The sequence below is a fragment of the Megascapheus bottae genome, chromosome 17 (assembly GCF_031878675.1).
Source record: "Megascapheus bottae isolate mThoBot1 chromosome 17, mThoBot2.hap1, whole genome shotgun sequence".
Classification (NCBI taxonomy): Eukaryota; Metazoa; Chordata; class Mammalia; order Rodentia; family Geomyidae; genus Megascapheus; species Megascapheus bottae.
Window position 1 is genome coordinate 28039992 of NC_143525.1, and position 15843 is coordinate 28055834.

General features: G+C 40.1%; 1 protein-coding gene across 2 annotated transcripts in view; it reads right to left on the bottom strand.

Moving 5' to 3' along the window:
* Vps53 (VPS53 subunit of GARP complex) overlaps positions 1 to 15843 on the bottom strand; it is a 128296-nt gene that overhangs the window by 70027 nt on the left and 42426 nt on the right. For both annotated transcript variants that reach the window (XM_090350483.1, XM_090350482.1), the window contains 3 exons: positions 6058 to 6136; positions 869 to 1012; positions 352 to 494 (listed from right to left, as the gene is read on the bottom strand). In XM_090350483.1, the coding sequence (XP_090206609.1) occupies positions 352 to 494; positions 869 to 1012; positions 6058 to 6136 (366 nt within the window). The remainder of the gene's footprint in view (positions 1 to 351; positions 495 to 868; positions 1013 to 6057; positions 6137 to 15843) is intronic.

Below are 15843 nucleotides of genomic sequence, written 5' to 3' on the forward strand. Positions count from 1 at the left end.
CTCAGTATCACATACACGGAAAAAGCCAGACGTGGCGCTATGGCTCAAGTGGCAGAACACTAGCCTTGAGCATTGTGTTCAAAGACAGTGCCCAGGCCCTGACAGCAAGCACCAGGTCCAGCAAATAAATAAATAAACAAACAAACAAACAAATACATAAAATGTGGACTCTATCTCTCTCTTTCACAGTGCTATCTCAATACAGATGGGGAATGTGAGAGAGATACAGCATTACTGATTGGTTAGTAAAGTAGGCCATAAGGAAATCTGAGTCAAGCAGGAACCAAGGTTGAGTGTACAGCTGGTATGAGGTAAAGATGTAGCCAGCACACTGAGTAAGCTGCAATTTACCTTGTCACGTGGCAAAATTCGACAGCAATTCTCTCAGTCATGTACCACTCCCGTGGGAACATCCGGCCATATTTCTCTTCATAATCCACAAGCTGGCGTTTCACCCAGGCATAGCGTCTGTCAATTTTGTCTAGCCAGGCGACCTGAGGAAGGTGGGGGAAAAAACACCCCAGCATTTAGAAATAGTGATGATGACTTAGTCAAACAAGCAAAAAACATAGACCCAAGGAAAAGCTACCCTTATTTACATGAACCAGAGGTTCTTAACCTAGAGTCTAACATTAGTCTATAAATTTCTTAAGCAATTTTATGTATAGGTGCACTTTGCTGGGGAAAAGATTTTCTCCAAAGGGAGAGTAACCTCAAAACTGTTCAGAAGCACTGACCTATAATATCAGTCCCTACAATTCACAGTCTAACAATCAGCACACACACAGTTGTAACAAAGCATAGGCTTGGAAGCATACCTTTCCAATAAAATTCAAGTGTTTACAAACCTTTTCTGGTCAGTACTTACATCTTGGTTTTCTTGAAAAAGTACCAAATACTCTGATAGATGCTGTTTAATAAACTTTTTGATGATTTCTTGTTTGATTCTGGGGTCCAAAATATTAGCAACCAAACACGCATCTCGTAGGACATTGCTGGGTCCACCTGGCCTCTAGTAAAATAAACAACACACACCAGTTCAAACACCAGAAATGACCTTTAAATATCATGGTCTCTGACAGCTGCTGCTTCTTGTTTCTCTCTTATTACCCTATCTCCCTGGATACTCATTCTTTCTAGTTGTTCTTCAATGAAAGATTTTTTTTTTTGCCAGTCCTGGGCCTTGAACACAGGGCCTGAACACTGTCCTTGGGTTTTCTCAGGGGTAGAATTCTACCACTTGAGCCACAGCACCATTTCACCATTTCCAACTTTTTCTATGTATGAGGTACCGAGGGATCGAACCCAGGTCTTCATGCATACTAGACAAGCACTCTACCACTAGACCAAACTCCCAGCCCCAATGAAAGAATTATTAAGACAGCCTCACAATAGCCAACATGAAATTACTCTGTGAATCAGCAGTGAGACACTGTGGAAAACAAGACCAACTAGGCTCACAGGAAATCTTACTATCGGAATAGCAAAAATGAGAGAAGCCTAAAGAGCCACAGTGTTGTAGTCCTGCTGCTAGAAACTCTGTTGTGCCACTTTTCCCTAACAAACTATGCTTTTCTTGTTCTTAAAGGCTCAAAAAAGTGGTAGCTTTTTTTTGGTCAGTCCTGGGGATGTCCTTGAGATCATCAGCTCAAGGCTAGTACTCTACCACTTTGAGCCACAGTTCCATTTCTGGTTTCAGACTCCAGTCCCCAGTTGCTTGAGCTGATTCAAAATGTTGGCAAGGTAACAGAGTATAAAATTAACCCTCAAAAATCAGCCATCTTCCTACATGCCAACAACACGGGGAGCGAGGAAGCAATGAGGAAAGCAACTTCTTTTGCAATAGCCTCAAAATAAATAAATTAATAAAGCACTTAGAAATTAACTAAGAATGTAAAGGACCTTTATGATGAAAACTTTAAAAACCAGAAAAAGGAAATTAAAGCAGAACTGAGGGAGTGAAAAAAACCCCCATGCTTCTGGATTGGAAGAATTAACATTATGAAAATGGCAATCTTGCCAAGAGCTATCTATAAATTCAATGCAATACCCATCAATAATATCCCAATGTCATTCTTTAAGGAAATAGAAGAAGCAATTTAAAATTTCATATGGAATAATAAAAGACCCCGTATAGCAAAAACAATTCTTAGCAGAAAAAACAGCCCAGGAGAAATTTCAATACCAAACTTTAGATTCTATTACAGAACTATAGTAACCAAAACAACTTGGTACTGGCACAAGAATAGGCCTGAGGACCATTGGAATAGAATTGAAGACCCAGAAATCAACCCACAGACCTATGGCCACCTAATATTTGATAAGGGAGCCAAAAAAATAGAATGGAAGAAAGACAGTCTCTTCAACAAGTGATGCTGGCAGAACTCGTTAAACACCTGCAGAAAACTAAAGTTGGATCCTCTATGTCACCCTGCACCAGGATTAATTCCAAATGGATCAAAGACCTGGACGTAAAAAGCAGATATCCTGAAAACTTTGCAAGAAGGAATAGCAGATACACTAGGTCTCCTTGGCCCAGGTCAAAACTTTCTTAATAAAGACCCAGAAACACAACAAATTAAAGAAAGTTTGGACAAATGGGACTGCATTCAACTGCGGAGCTTCAGTATGGCAAAGGACATAGCTAGCAAATTAAATAGAAAGCCCACAGAGTGGGAGATGATCTTCACTAACCATATAACAGGCAAAGGCCTCATATCTAAAATATATCTACAGCTAAAAAAATTGAATCTCCCCAAAACAAATGTTCAAAGAAACAGCCATCCCATTAAAAGATGGGCCAAAGACTTAAAGAGAGACTTCTTTGAAGAAGAAATAAGAATGGCCTATAAACACATGAAGAAATGCTCAACATCTCTGGCCATAAAAGAAATGCAAATAAAAACAACACTGAGGGGCCGGGAGTTTGGCCTAGTGGTTAAAGTGCTTGCCTAGCATGCATGAAGACTCAGGTTCGATTCCTTGGTACCACATACATAGAAAAAAGCCGGAAGTGGTGCTGAGGCTCAAGTGGTAGAGCTCTAGCCTTGAGAAAATCCAAGGACAGTGCTCAGGCCCTGAGCTCAAGCCCAGGACTGGCAAAACAAAAAACAAAAAACAAAAAAAAAAACAACAACAACATTGAGATTCTACCTTACTCCAGTTAGAATGGCCATGATCAAGAAATCTAATAACAACAGTTGCTGGTAGGGATGTAGCCAGGAGGGATCGCTACTACACTGTTGAAGGGAGTGTAAACTTGTTCAACCACTATGGTCAGCCACTATGGAAAGCAGTATGACAGTTCCTCAAAAGACTAAACATAGAGCTCCCCTATACACAGCAATACCATTACTCGGCATTTACCCAATCATCCAGAAACAAGGACATACTAAAGCCACTAGCACAATGATATTCACTGCAGCCCTACTTACCATAGCTAAGATATGGAACCAACCCAGATGCCCCTCAGTAGATGATTGGATCAACAAGATGTAGTATTTATACACAATGGAATTCTACACTGCCATCAGAAAGAATGACATTGCCCCATTTGTAAGGAAATGGAAAGACTTGGAAAAAATCATTTTAAGTGAAGTAAGCCAAACCCAAAGGAACATAGGCTCAATGGTTTCCCTTATTTGTAATAATGAGTACAAAATCTAGGACTCTCCTAGCAGAGGATTACAATAGCTGAAAGCCTAGATACCTAAGGCCATATAGGATGAGGCTAAACGAAAGGATCTCCAAGATATGGAAACAAGAGCTTTATATTATATGATTGCTATTCTTAATGTACTGTTATTTCTCTTCTCTTTTGTTGCCCTTTGATTAATCTCACATTGTTACAGTATCTGACTTTGTTACCTGGTATATTGTGTGTGCATGTGTGTATATGTCTATTTGTTTATTTGGAATAGGAAAGGGAGGGGGAAAACAAGATGATTGGGAGAGGGTAGAGGAAGGGAAATGGGGACAAAAACATGAGAAGACAAAATGGGAACAAAAATATATCAATGTGTGAGAAGTAATGCACCCTCTCTCTGGCAAATATAACTGTAACCCTGCTGTACATACAATAAAAAAAGGTGAAAATATAAAAGAAGAAGTTGAAGGAGGAGGGGACGAGGAGAGAGGGGGAGGGGATAAGGAGGGAGGGGGAGGGGACAGGGATGGGGAGAAGGAGGGGAAGGAAAAGGAGAAGGAAAAGAAGAGGAAGAAGAGGGGGAAGAAGAGAAGGGGAAGAGGGGGAGGAGGAGGGGGGAGGAGGAAGAAGAGAAAAAAGAGGAAGAAGAGGAGGAAGAGGAGGAAGAGGAAGAGGAGGGAGAACACTAATTAAAGCATTTAACTTTACCTGACGTGGTGGGATCTGGGAAAAAAACCTATCAAGTAGACCATGGTTAAAAAATAATGAAGATGGTCTTCACACACACCATCTAAAACTTTCAGAGCACAGGAAAGCAGACTGGTCTAGGAAGAGCCTAATGGTCACAATCAGACTTAGAATGCTTCCTTTACTTCTCTGATCTTGGTATTCTCAGTCTCCAAAAGAAATAATTGTTCTCCAATAGGTACTTCCTCCCTGAGGTGATGAAGGAAAATGAGATTCTTAAGAAAAATGCAGGCTGGGAGTTTGACCTAATGGTAGAGTGCTTGCCTAGAATGCATGAAGGCCCGGGTTTGATTCCTTGGTACCACATACATAGAAAAAAGCCAGAAGTGGTACTGTGGCTCAGGTGGTAGAGTTCTAGCCTTGAGAAAGCCCAAGGACAGTGCTCAGGCCCTAAGCTCAAGCCCAGGATTGGCAAAAAAAAAAAAAAAAGAGAAAGAAAAATGCTTCACAAATAAATACCTACTTATTAGCACTCAGCCACAAAATATGAAGACATTAATATCAGGAACAGGTTTCCTATAGCAAGTAATCTCCCTATTGAAAGTGCTGGGACTCTTATCTCCAAATAACCACCAAAAAGCTGGAAGAAGAACTGTGGCTCAAGTAGTAGAGCACTAGCCTTTAGCAAAAACTGCAGAAGCTCAGGGACATTGTCCAGGCCCTGAGTTCAAGCCACAGGATTGACAAAATTAAAAAAATAATAAGAAAGAAAAGAAAGAAAGTAATCTCCCAAAGCAAGAGCAACCACCAACACCTTCTTCCTAAGTTTCTTTTAGGGAGAACAAAAAAATATTTCCAGTTATTGAATTATAAAGCAGATCCAGGAAATGGGCTTTGGCGCCTAAATAAATATATATCCTCATCTCCACCCACAAAACATAGCAAGGAATGTTGCTGGCCTGGATGTTTCAATTCACCTCAACCTTCAAGAGTTCTTTCTATTGGAATAGCTTGATGAATAAAGAACAAAATCTTCTGAGCTCTCTGCCCACCCTGACACATGTGAAGCATTAGGATGACATCTGCTATGGGGATGCGAAGGATAGAGTTTACAGCAATTATCCAGCACAGTGACAGCCGAGATAGAGAGTAGAGATGTGACTAGTAGAAACAACAGCTCACAAATGAAAGCTTTGAGGCCTTGCAAAAACACGCCTTGCAAAAACACAAATAGCCATAAGACAAGTGATCAAAGTAGGCATTAATTCTGAAGAGCAGGATTTTGATCATTAAAAATGAGTCTCTCCTGTGTGGCTCTGAGAGTTACATAAGCCCCCAACACTCTTCCCAGTAGTTTTTACCAAACTGAAACCAATAAGTTATATAACAACCCTAAAAAACATTGTGGCTTGAAGACTTTCGAAAAATTTAAACATAGCCACGTTAAAACAAAAACAACAACAAAAAAAGACTTTACAGGACAGACAAAATGTAAGGTTTGACATATATAAACCAGAACAATTCTTTATTTTTTGATGATGGAATAACATTGCTCTGGGATATTTAAAATAAAGGGTAGTCTCATTAACTTTAACTGTAAGGAAACAGATTTGCCACTGCCAGCAAACTTCTGGAATATGCTTAAAGGACTACTATAGTGACCATGAACCATGGAGAGAATGGGGATAATGTATAAAGCCTGCAGGGAAAATGCAAAACAATACCTTGGTGCCCTGGGAAGGAAAAGCTTCTTCAAAATCTGCCAAGATTTGCTGTCCTAACTCAGTCTGAGCAGCCTTCACTCTGTAGAAAAGGGAACATATTAATGCCTGGCATAATTTTCTGTTCTGTTCTTTTTTTTGCCACTCCTGGAGCTTAAACTCAGGGCCTAGGCACTATTCTTGAGCTTTCTCAAGGCTAGTGCTATACTACTTGAGACACAGCACCACTTCCAGCTTTTTCTATGTATGTGGTATCAAGGAATCAAACCCAGGGCTTCATGCATGCTAGACAATCACTCTACCACTAGGCCATACTCCCAGCCACCATAACTTTTAAATACGTGTATGTAAAGGGGTTGGAACTGTTGAAGTCTTTTAAAGATCAGCCAGGCCTTCACCTAGGGCTGTATAGATAGGTAAGGAAAGGCACATGCTAGTTAGTTAGTAGCAGGTTTAGGACTAGGATCCTGGACTCTTGATGGTGATCCTCAGATCTCAGCCTCCTGAGTAGCTGGGATTATAGGTATGAGTCACCATACCCGACTTTTCTAGTCCCCATAGTGCTTCTAGACCACTCCTCACCATCTGTAAGGTATAGATGCCAATCTCTACATAGAGCATAGATATGCTACAGGAAAATGTTCTACAACAGCAACAAATCAAACAATCTGTTCTGGGCTACAGGTGTAAAACCGCTTTCCTATTCCACAGGGTACAGAATAGGAAGAGGGTTACAGACTGTCTCACAGTGGAACTGGGTTTTTTGTTGTTGTTGTTGTTTTGATGCAGAAACCAAACACAGGACCATAAATTAGCCTTTAAGCAAATGAACAAAAAGAATGTTCTCTTTTTTTTTTTCTTTAAAGCACCCAGTGTTGGAGAGTAAAGGTCACTAAATGAAAATTTAAGTTCAGGAGATTGTGAACAGGAATACAGAATTGCAAGCACAGTAGGAAAAGAGAGGATAATATTTAATGATAGTCTACATAGATACTCAAGAAATATCTGTTGATTGGCCGGGAGTTTAGCCTAGTGGTAGAGTGCTTGCCTAGCATGCACGAAGATCTGGATTCGATTCCTTGGTACCACAAATGTAGAAAAAGCCAGAAGTGGTGCTGTGGCTCAAGTGGTAGAACTCTAGCCTTGAGAAAGCCCTCAGTGCTCAGTGCTAAGAACTCAGTGCTCAGACCCTGAGTTCAAGCCTCAGGACTGGCCAAAAAAAAAATCTGTTGGCTTGAATGGAAAAGGAGAAGCATAGCATGCCCTGCAACTGATCAGTCCCATCTTTCAAGTTCTCTTCCAGCAGCCTGCCCAGCTCAGAGGCAGCTGGTAATCTTTTGATCCTGAGGCAAATACTTTATCTTTGCTAAAAGCACTATAAAATAGCATGTTTCCTTGCTTGGTCCCCACCCAGCTACTTCTGGATTAACTTTATTAAGTTTCTAGAAATAGTGAACAGCTCAAAACCACAATTTCTTTGGCTACCACAGAGTACCTGGCAACCTGATAGGATTTTGTTAATGAGGGAATAGGCATGACCTAGAACAATATGTTTTATCCTGTGGCATACGTTATAATTATGCCTTATTTCAAATACTTTCCAGGGTTTTTCCATTATCTTCAAAAGTTTTTTAAAGTACTTTATATAGGTGTGTTTACAGCTGGTTATAAGTCAGTTTTCAAGATAAAAAGCTGTGCTAGGATAGCCCTCCCCCATCAGAATCAGGGCTGCTCACCCCAAATCACCTAAGAAACAATGAATGGTGAACATCCCTTCACTATAAATTTTATTTTATTTTTTTGTCATGTGACTTGAACTCAGGGTCTGAGCACTGTTCCTAAGCTATTTTTCTCAAGGCTGGCAATTTAAGCCATAGCTCCAATTCTGGCTTTCTGGTAATTAACTGGAGATAAGGAGTATCACTGACTTTCCTTGGCTGACTGGCTAGCTTTGAACAGTGATCCTCAGATCTCAGCCCCCTGAGTAGCTAGGACTATAGGCATGAGCCACCAGTGCCCAGCCAGTATGAATTCAGAGAGAGAAAAGAATGTGCTTCCATAAAACTGTACCTCAAGGCATCTTGTGACTCCCAAAGAATGAGTCAGCAGCCATGTCCTGTGATACCAGGTTGCTTCCACAGACTCAAGCTTTTGGATCCTACCCTCTTCTTGGAAACACACAGAGAATATCAGCTCTGTCTAAACCAGTAGGACAATTCCTGCAGGAAAGGTGTCAGCCCTGGTTAGAGGTACTCCAGGCATGTGCTCAGGGTTGCTGACCACCGCAATGACTCCAATGGGCCCAGTTCGGTCTTTGTCATCCCAGTGCCAATTCCAATCTCTACAACACTGCCAACTTTGACACTGAAGTGGCTGGGAGGACAACCAGAACTCACAATAGGGCTTGGTGCTGTCACTATACAAAAGATAGGGAATTAACAGACTGATTTGTAATGGTCTTCAGTTTATGTTCAGAATCCTTGTTGTGAAAGGCTGGGTGTAGCTGTGTTATCAGTGAACCACATGTAATGGCACTCCTTTTTCAAGGGCCACAACTAAGAACTGTTGTGAAATACATAAAGGTGAAGACAGAGGCCTCTTCTAGATGCCGTTCAGTGTCCTTTCTGGCACTAATTATTCCCCAACATTAACCTTTCAGTGTTAGCTAGCAATAGCAGTCATCTTTACAGGTAGCTGCAAGTAGGATGTGTAATTAATTGAGTAGAATAAGCTGTGTTTATAAATGCTTCTAGTAGTATACTGTTTCTCATGGAGGCCCATGAGAAAGAGCAACCACTCCCTTATACATCTAAGTGCTGGTATCTATCAACCTGAACCACAATCTCAGGCATTTCTAGGGTAGCATATGAACTACAGGCCTAATAACTGTTGGTTTCTATATAAAGTATTCCCCTAAAAGGCTCATGTGGTAAAAGCTTGGTTCCCAGCTGGTGGCACTCTTTTTTTGTGTGTGGGTCATAGGGCTTGAACTCGGCCTGGGCGCTGTCCCTGAGTTCTTCAGCTCAAGGCTACCACCCTACTCTTGAGCCAAGCTCCACTTCCCATTTTCTACAGATTAATTGGAGATAAGAGTCTCAGGTCCTTTTGTGCCCAGGCTGGCTTTGAACTTTGATCCTCAGATCTCAACCTCCTGAGTAGCTAGGATTACAGGTGTGAGCCACTGTGCCCAGCTTGATGGCACTCTTCATTTTCCATGATGGCCATGGAGGTGAGCATTCCCTGGAAGGGTATATTATGTCCTGGATCCTTTAACCCTCCCCCACTTCCGGCCTCCTGTCATTTTGAAGTGACTACCCCATGTTCCCTAAAGTAATGTCTGTTTCACCATACTGAGCCCAGTAAGAAGTGATAGCCCAGTGACCACTGCCTAAAACCTCTAAAACTTTTTTTGTTGTTGTTGTTGGACCTGGGCCTTGAACTCTGGAACTAGGCAGTCCCTAAGCTCCTTTTGCTCAAGATTAGCACTCCACCACTTGAGCTACAGCACTACTTCCAACTTTTTCTGTGATTAATTGGAGGTAATAGTGTCCAGGACTTTCAGGCCTGGGCCGGCTTCCTACTGTGATCCTCAGATTTCAGCCTCAGGAGTAGCTAGGGTTACAGGCATAAGCCACTAGCACCCAGCTAAGTTTCATTTTAACTTGTTTATTTTTTCTTAGATATTTTATCACTGTGATTAAAAACTAACACAATAGGGGCCGGGAGTTTGGCCTAGTGGTTAAAGTGCTTGCCTAGCATGCATGAAGACCCGGGTTCGATTCCTCGGTACCACATACATAGAAAAAAGCCGGAAGTGGTGCTGAGGCTCAAGTGGTAGAGCTCTAGCCTTGAGAAAGTCCAAGGACAGTGCTCAGGCCCTGAGCTCAAGCCCAGGACTGGCAAAAAAAAAAGAAAAAAAAAAGAAAAAAAACTAACACAATAATCAACAGCCTAAACAGGATACTAGAAATAAGTCAACAGACTTCAAAGAATATTTATCAGTTCTTATTCCTCCCCAGTTTAGATCTTCTAACAATGAAAAGGCCCTACAGGAAAGAGATGGTAGGTCAAAGAAAGACTGTTAGAGCAGATGAGTTAAACTACCAAGATTTCCTAGTCATTCCTAGAATTAAAAGAGCACAAAAGAGATTAAGTGTTTTTTCTTGAAAGTTCAGAGTATGGCTCAAGTGGTAGAGTCTGCCTAGCTAGTGTGATATCCTGAGCTCAAATCCCACTACTGAAGAAAAAAAAAATTCTTCTAGCCCAGTGCAGTGGCTCATGCCTATAATCCTAGCTACTCAGGAGGCTGAGATCTGTGCAAGCCAGGGCACAGAAGGACCTGAGACTCTCCAATTAACCTCTAGAAAAATGGGAAGTGGGGCTTGGCTCAGGGGTAGGCAGCAGCCTTGAGCTGAAGAGCTCAGGGATAGTGCCCAGGCCGAATTCAAGCCCCATGACCCACAAAAAAAAAAAAAAAAAAAAAAAAAAAAAAAAAAAAATCTCCTAGTGCCCAAATAAAGTCAATGTGTTCTGTAATGATAGTTACCCAAAGTTGGTTACTCTTAATAGAAAATTGACTTTTCTGCCCAGAAAACTAACAAGTAGTCTCTGATATTGTTAGTGCTATATAACATCAGGGTTTGTCCAAAGATGCCTTTCCCTCAATTTGTTATTGTTTTATCATAAGGAGTAGTGGTAGAGGGACACTAAATTGTAAAAAAAAAAAAAAAATCTTGGCATTTATAGGTAAGTAACCTTGACACTTTGTCTTGTGAGTGACAATTCCAAACAAAGTATCCTCAACAGTTTCCAAATACACAGTCTGTACTGAACAGAATGATTATGTAGCCAGGTGTGGCATTTCTAACTCATTATAAAGAATCTCAGCCTAGAAACTTGGAGCATTCCAAAGGATGCTTTTAATTTGGAGGATTCCAAAGAATGCTTTTGAGATTACCAAAGATAGGATAGTTCTCACAGTTTAAACTGAGAAAGATGCCAAGAAACAATTTGTCAAGCAGCCAAGCAGGCTCATCCATTCTCTGGTTTAGATCTTTTTTTTTTGTCTTCACTACCTCATGTGACCATTCCCTCTTTCCCCCCACTTCTCCTACCCACCCACTTCAACCTGCCAAACCTCACTCACTTTTGAGGGTTAGGCATAGCTCTGAAAAATACATTTTAGTTCAAGGTTTTCAAAATAAATTACTGCAAAATCTTCCATTCTTTTTCAGGAAATACTGACTGACTAGAAACATTTGCTTTCATGAATATGCTTAAGCCAAGAGGATTTGAAATATAAAGATACTAAAGGAAAAAAAAAAGAATCTTTCCTTCAATGCTACATTAAACATTTAGGCATTGCCAGAGGGTAGTTGGAAGAAATAGCAAATCAAGACCCATGAACTTCATATTTCAAATGTGCAGGCAGAGACTTTAAAATGCAACCTTTCTTGTGACTTCTACGATTTATAGACAGCAAGATACTAGGTTAAACTGCAGCAATGCATAGGGCGTAACTCTCCTGCCTTTTTCCTCCTTCCATACAAACAGTTCTTTCTATCATTTCCAGATGGTTCTACCATTGCTATGTAAACATACGAAGAAAAATTCACCAGAAACGATGCTAAAAATAAGAAGTCTGGACATTTCTCAAACTTTTAGCATCTTTAAAAACTATTGTAGTCAAACACAGAAAATAAGCTTTCTCGTCTTGCATTCTTTTTGAGTACTACTTAAAGAGCAGATTCTGGATTAACCTAAAAAACTTATTACAAAAAGGTTGTAAACTAAAAAAGTAAATCCCCCTTCACTTGCAGCTTTACATGGTAATGTATGTTTGTACTCCACATGTAATATATGTTTGGAGGACTCAATAATATTGAGAGAATACTGCATTCTTTTTTTTTTTAATGGAATGCCATTCTAACTCTGGTCATAAAGTTTCTTCAAATTTACAATAGTTTATCTTTAGAAGATGTTAAAAAGTAAAATGTAGCCGGGCGCTGGTAGCTCATGCTTATAATCCTAGCTACTCAGGAGGTTGAGATCTGAGGATCCTGGTTCAAAGCCAGCCTTCACAGCCCATGAGACTTTTCTCACCAATTAACCACTAGAATATGGGAAGTGGTGCCGTGGCTCAAGGTGTAGGGTGGTAGCCTTAAGCTAAAGAGCTCAGGGGCAGCACCTAGGCCCAGAGTTCAAGCCCCATGACCCGACAAAAAAAAAAAAGAAGTAAAGCATGTACCAGAAGCACAGGAAGTGATCACACCACAAAAAAAGTTTTCTCCATAGCAAAGAAAACAACTCCTAAAATGAAAGGGGTGGGGGGGAGTTTTGGGAACCATATATCAGACAAAGTGTTAATGTCCAAAGAACCATAAAAGACAAAAGGTAAGTTTCGCTAGAGTACAGAGATGAGATTACATGTATATCACTGTTAGGAATATGTTGGTGTAGCCATTATGGGAAAATATAAAAACTACAATAGGACCTACCAATCCCTTCTTCAAATATATACCTAAAGGAAATGCAAGCAGCATCCTGTAGCACCGATATCTGCCCTCCTAGGCTCATAGCAGTACTGTCCACAGCAACCAAGATACAGACACAACCTAAGTGCCCACTGATGGACAAATAGGTTAAAGAAATTAAACCTATGAGTCTGTAACAATCCAATCAACTGTGAATCAAAAAATATTTGAAAAGACAAGTGTCTAATGGCACTGAGGATGTAGCTCATTGGAAGAACGAGTGCTCAGGACTTGGATCCGATTGCCATTTGCATTCCAAAATGGCTATTAGCTGTCTATCAATCACTCTGTTTATATCATATATGAGTACCTAATTGGTCATACTTTTCACAGACTTGACACCATCCATTTTCATTCTTATCCATCAGGTAGATAGAAAGGGATGTATAGTCCTTTAAAATTTTCATTTTCTTGGGAACTAGTAAAGATTTGTATTTTTTCCAATTGATAATTAGCCATTTTGTATTTCCTATGTGAAGTGCCTATTTTGTGCTTAGCCTATTGGCCTACTATTTATCCTTTTCTCAGTGATTGTAGGAAATCTCTAAATAATCTAAATACCAATCTTCAGATGATATCTGAGTAGATCTTTAAAAAAAACTGTTACTATTTTAGATGCAAGTGTTTGACTATCCTTTCAACTTATTAATTTCCTGCTGGAACATTCTATCAGCCTCTTTCTTCTCTATCCAAAAATGGTAAACTCTTTACTCTTATTTGCCTTTATGTATTCAGTTCCCCAGCACAGAGCCTAAGATGCAGAAAGTACATAATAAATGTCTGTTAGATAGATGAAGGGAAGACTAAATGAATGAGGAAAACAGGCCAGCTCTGTCTTCCTCATTCTTCCCCACTCACTAAGAATAGATGCCTTCCTCATTCTTCCCCACTCACTGAGAATAGATCTGCCTTCTCCATCCAAGGGCCTTTCTTTCTTGCAGCTCATAAAGTGCTATGCGTGGGCTTTCTTGGCTGCTTTCTTCCCATTCTGATATGGCAATAAGCCAGCTCTAAGTGTGAAGGGGTTAGGAAGGATAAGGGAAAGGGTGGTGATTTCCTAACACTCTGCCAGGACATTCCTTATAGTCAGTTGGCATTTCTACTAAGATGGCAGACTGAGCTCATGTTGCAACCTTCTCTTCTGGCTTCAGAACCCTAGAAATTATTTTTTTGAATGAGTAAAAGTCCAAAACCAGGCAAGAAAAAAGGTAGTAGACTAGACACTCAGGACTCCTTAAAAAGGGAAATCAATGCCTAAGAAAGCTTTTGAAAAAGGAAAGGCATGGAGTGATGAATACCAGGGGCAGGAAAGATCCTGGGGTAATCACTAGTGATATAATTACCCTAGGGGTAATTAAGTCACTATCCATATCTGCATTATTAACCCTGAATGCTCAATCAATGGGTATAGGCTCTTGGCTCTGAGAACCTCAGTAGTGGCCAGAGGTGCCAACAACATTCAGGATCAAGGAGACCCCAAGGCCAGAAGATCACTCTCCAGCATACCCATCCGGTAGCTCCTTCAACTTCAGCCTACCTTTCTTCAGAAGAAGTGTGTGGCAAACAACTCTAATCCTAGAATTTGTGAAGCTGAAGCAGGAGGGTTATGAATCAAGGACAGCTTGGGTTACAAAACAAAACCCTGTCTCAAGAGAAAAAAAGTATCTGTGTGGCATACTTAGCTAAGCTCTATATCCCACTTTCTCCCCATTAGGAGATGGCAACTGGTGGCAGTAAAGCATATTTCTGATGAGACTAACAGAGAATGTCAAAGATAAAAAATAAGCTGTTAACTGAGAATCATAAAGCATGTGAAGAATGCTATATCCAAGAGAGTCACCATGTGCAACAAACTGAAGGCCTTACATCAAAGGACAATTAGGCAAACAATTTACATTCTCTTCAAGATGCAGAGGGTGTTATTATGACCTGGAGTAAAGAATCAGCTAAAAATCCTAGAAATTTATAAACTGGATTGTTAAATGCAAGTTCAACAGCTGGGCCAAATAGCAGAATGGGCACAAGGGACAAATAAATTAAAACAGGAAAACTGAGTTGAAGAAATCTTTCGGAATTCAGACTAAAAGGATAAAGTGATGGAAAATATTTTTTTCCTTTAAACAAAAAAGAAACATGGCAGCAGGCTTACAAGTTCCAATATTCATGTAATAGGAATTCTACAAGGAGAAACTAGAGAAAAAATATTATAAAGGCTACTAAAAGGGAGAAAAAAGAAAACCATTTCTTAGAACTTAAAAAACTCTTCAGGATAAAAATGCAGTAAAAGAACAGAGATCAATAAAAAAGACATATCTTATAAATGCTATCTTCCAGGCCCTGAATCTCAAAATGTTTCCAGTGCAAAAGAAAACAAAACAAAACTAGATCAGCTAATCTGCTTTTTTTTCATATATTTTTATTGTAATTAATCGAAGGGATGCATTATATTCACCAGATAGAAGGTGCATTACTTCACAAACATTGATACCCTTTCTCATGTTTTGGTCCCCATTTCCCTTCTCCTACCCTCCTGCTTCTTTCTTTTAGGAGACAGCATTGAATATAAAGCAACAGATCTGCCTATACTGCAATACAGTAGCTGAAGGTAGCATTAACCAAGTGTTCATCAACAGGTAAATAGATAAAGCCTGTGGAATACATATACAGTGAAACATTCAGCCTTAAAAGAAATGAAATTTGGACACATGAAAATATTGTTTTAAGTGAAATAAGCTAGAAACAAAAAGATGAACTATGATTTGACTGTACTTACATGAAGTAGCAAAAATAGGCAAATTCATAAAGACAAAGTAGAACAGCAATTGGAGAGAGAAACAAATGAGAACTTACTGTTAATGGGTACCTAGTCTGTTTGGAATGATGAAAAAGCTCCAAAAATAGATAGTAGTAATGGCTGCGCAATACAAATTTACTTAATGCCACTGAACAAGCACACTTACAAGTGGCTAAAACAGGGCTGAGGGTATAGTTCAGTGGCAAACTATATGTCCTCTTTGTTCTCCAGTGCCAAAAAAAAAAAAATGGCTATAATTGGCTGGGTGTGGTGGCTCATGCCTGTAATCCTAGCTACCTACTCAAGAGGCTGAAATCTGAGGATCCCAATTCAAAGTCAGTCTAAGCACTAAAGTCCGTGAGTCACAGAAGTGGCTCAATTGGAAGAGTGATAGCCTTGAACTTAAGAGCTCAGGGACAGCACCCGACCCAGAGTTCAAGCCCCATGATCAATAACAACAAC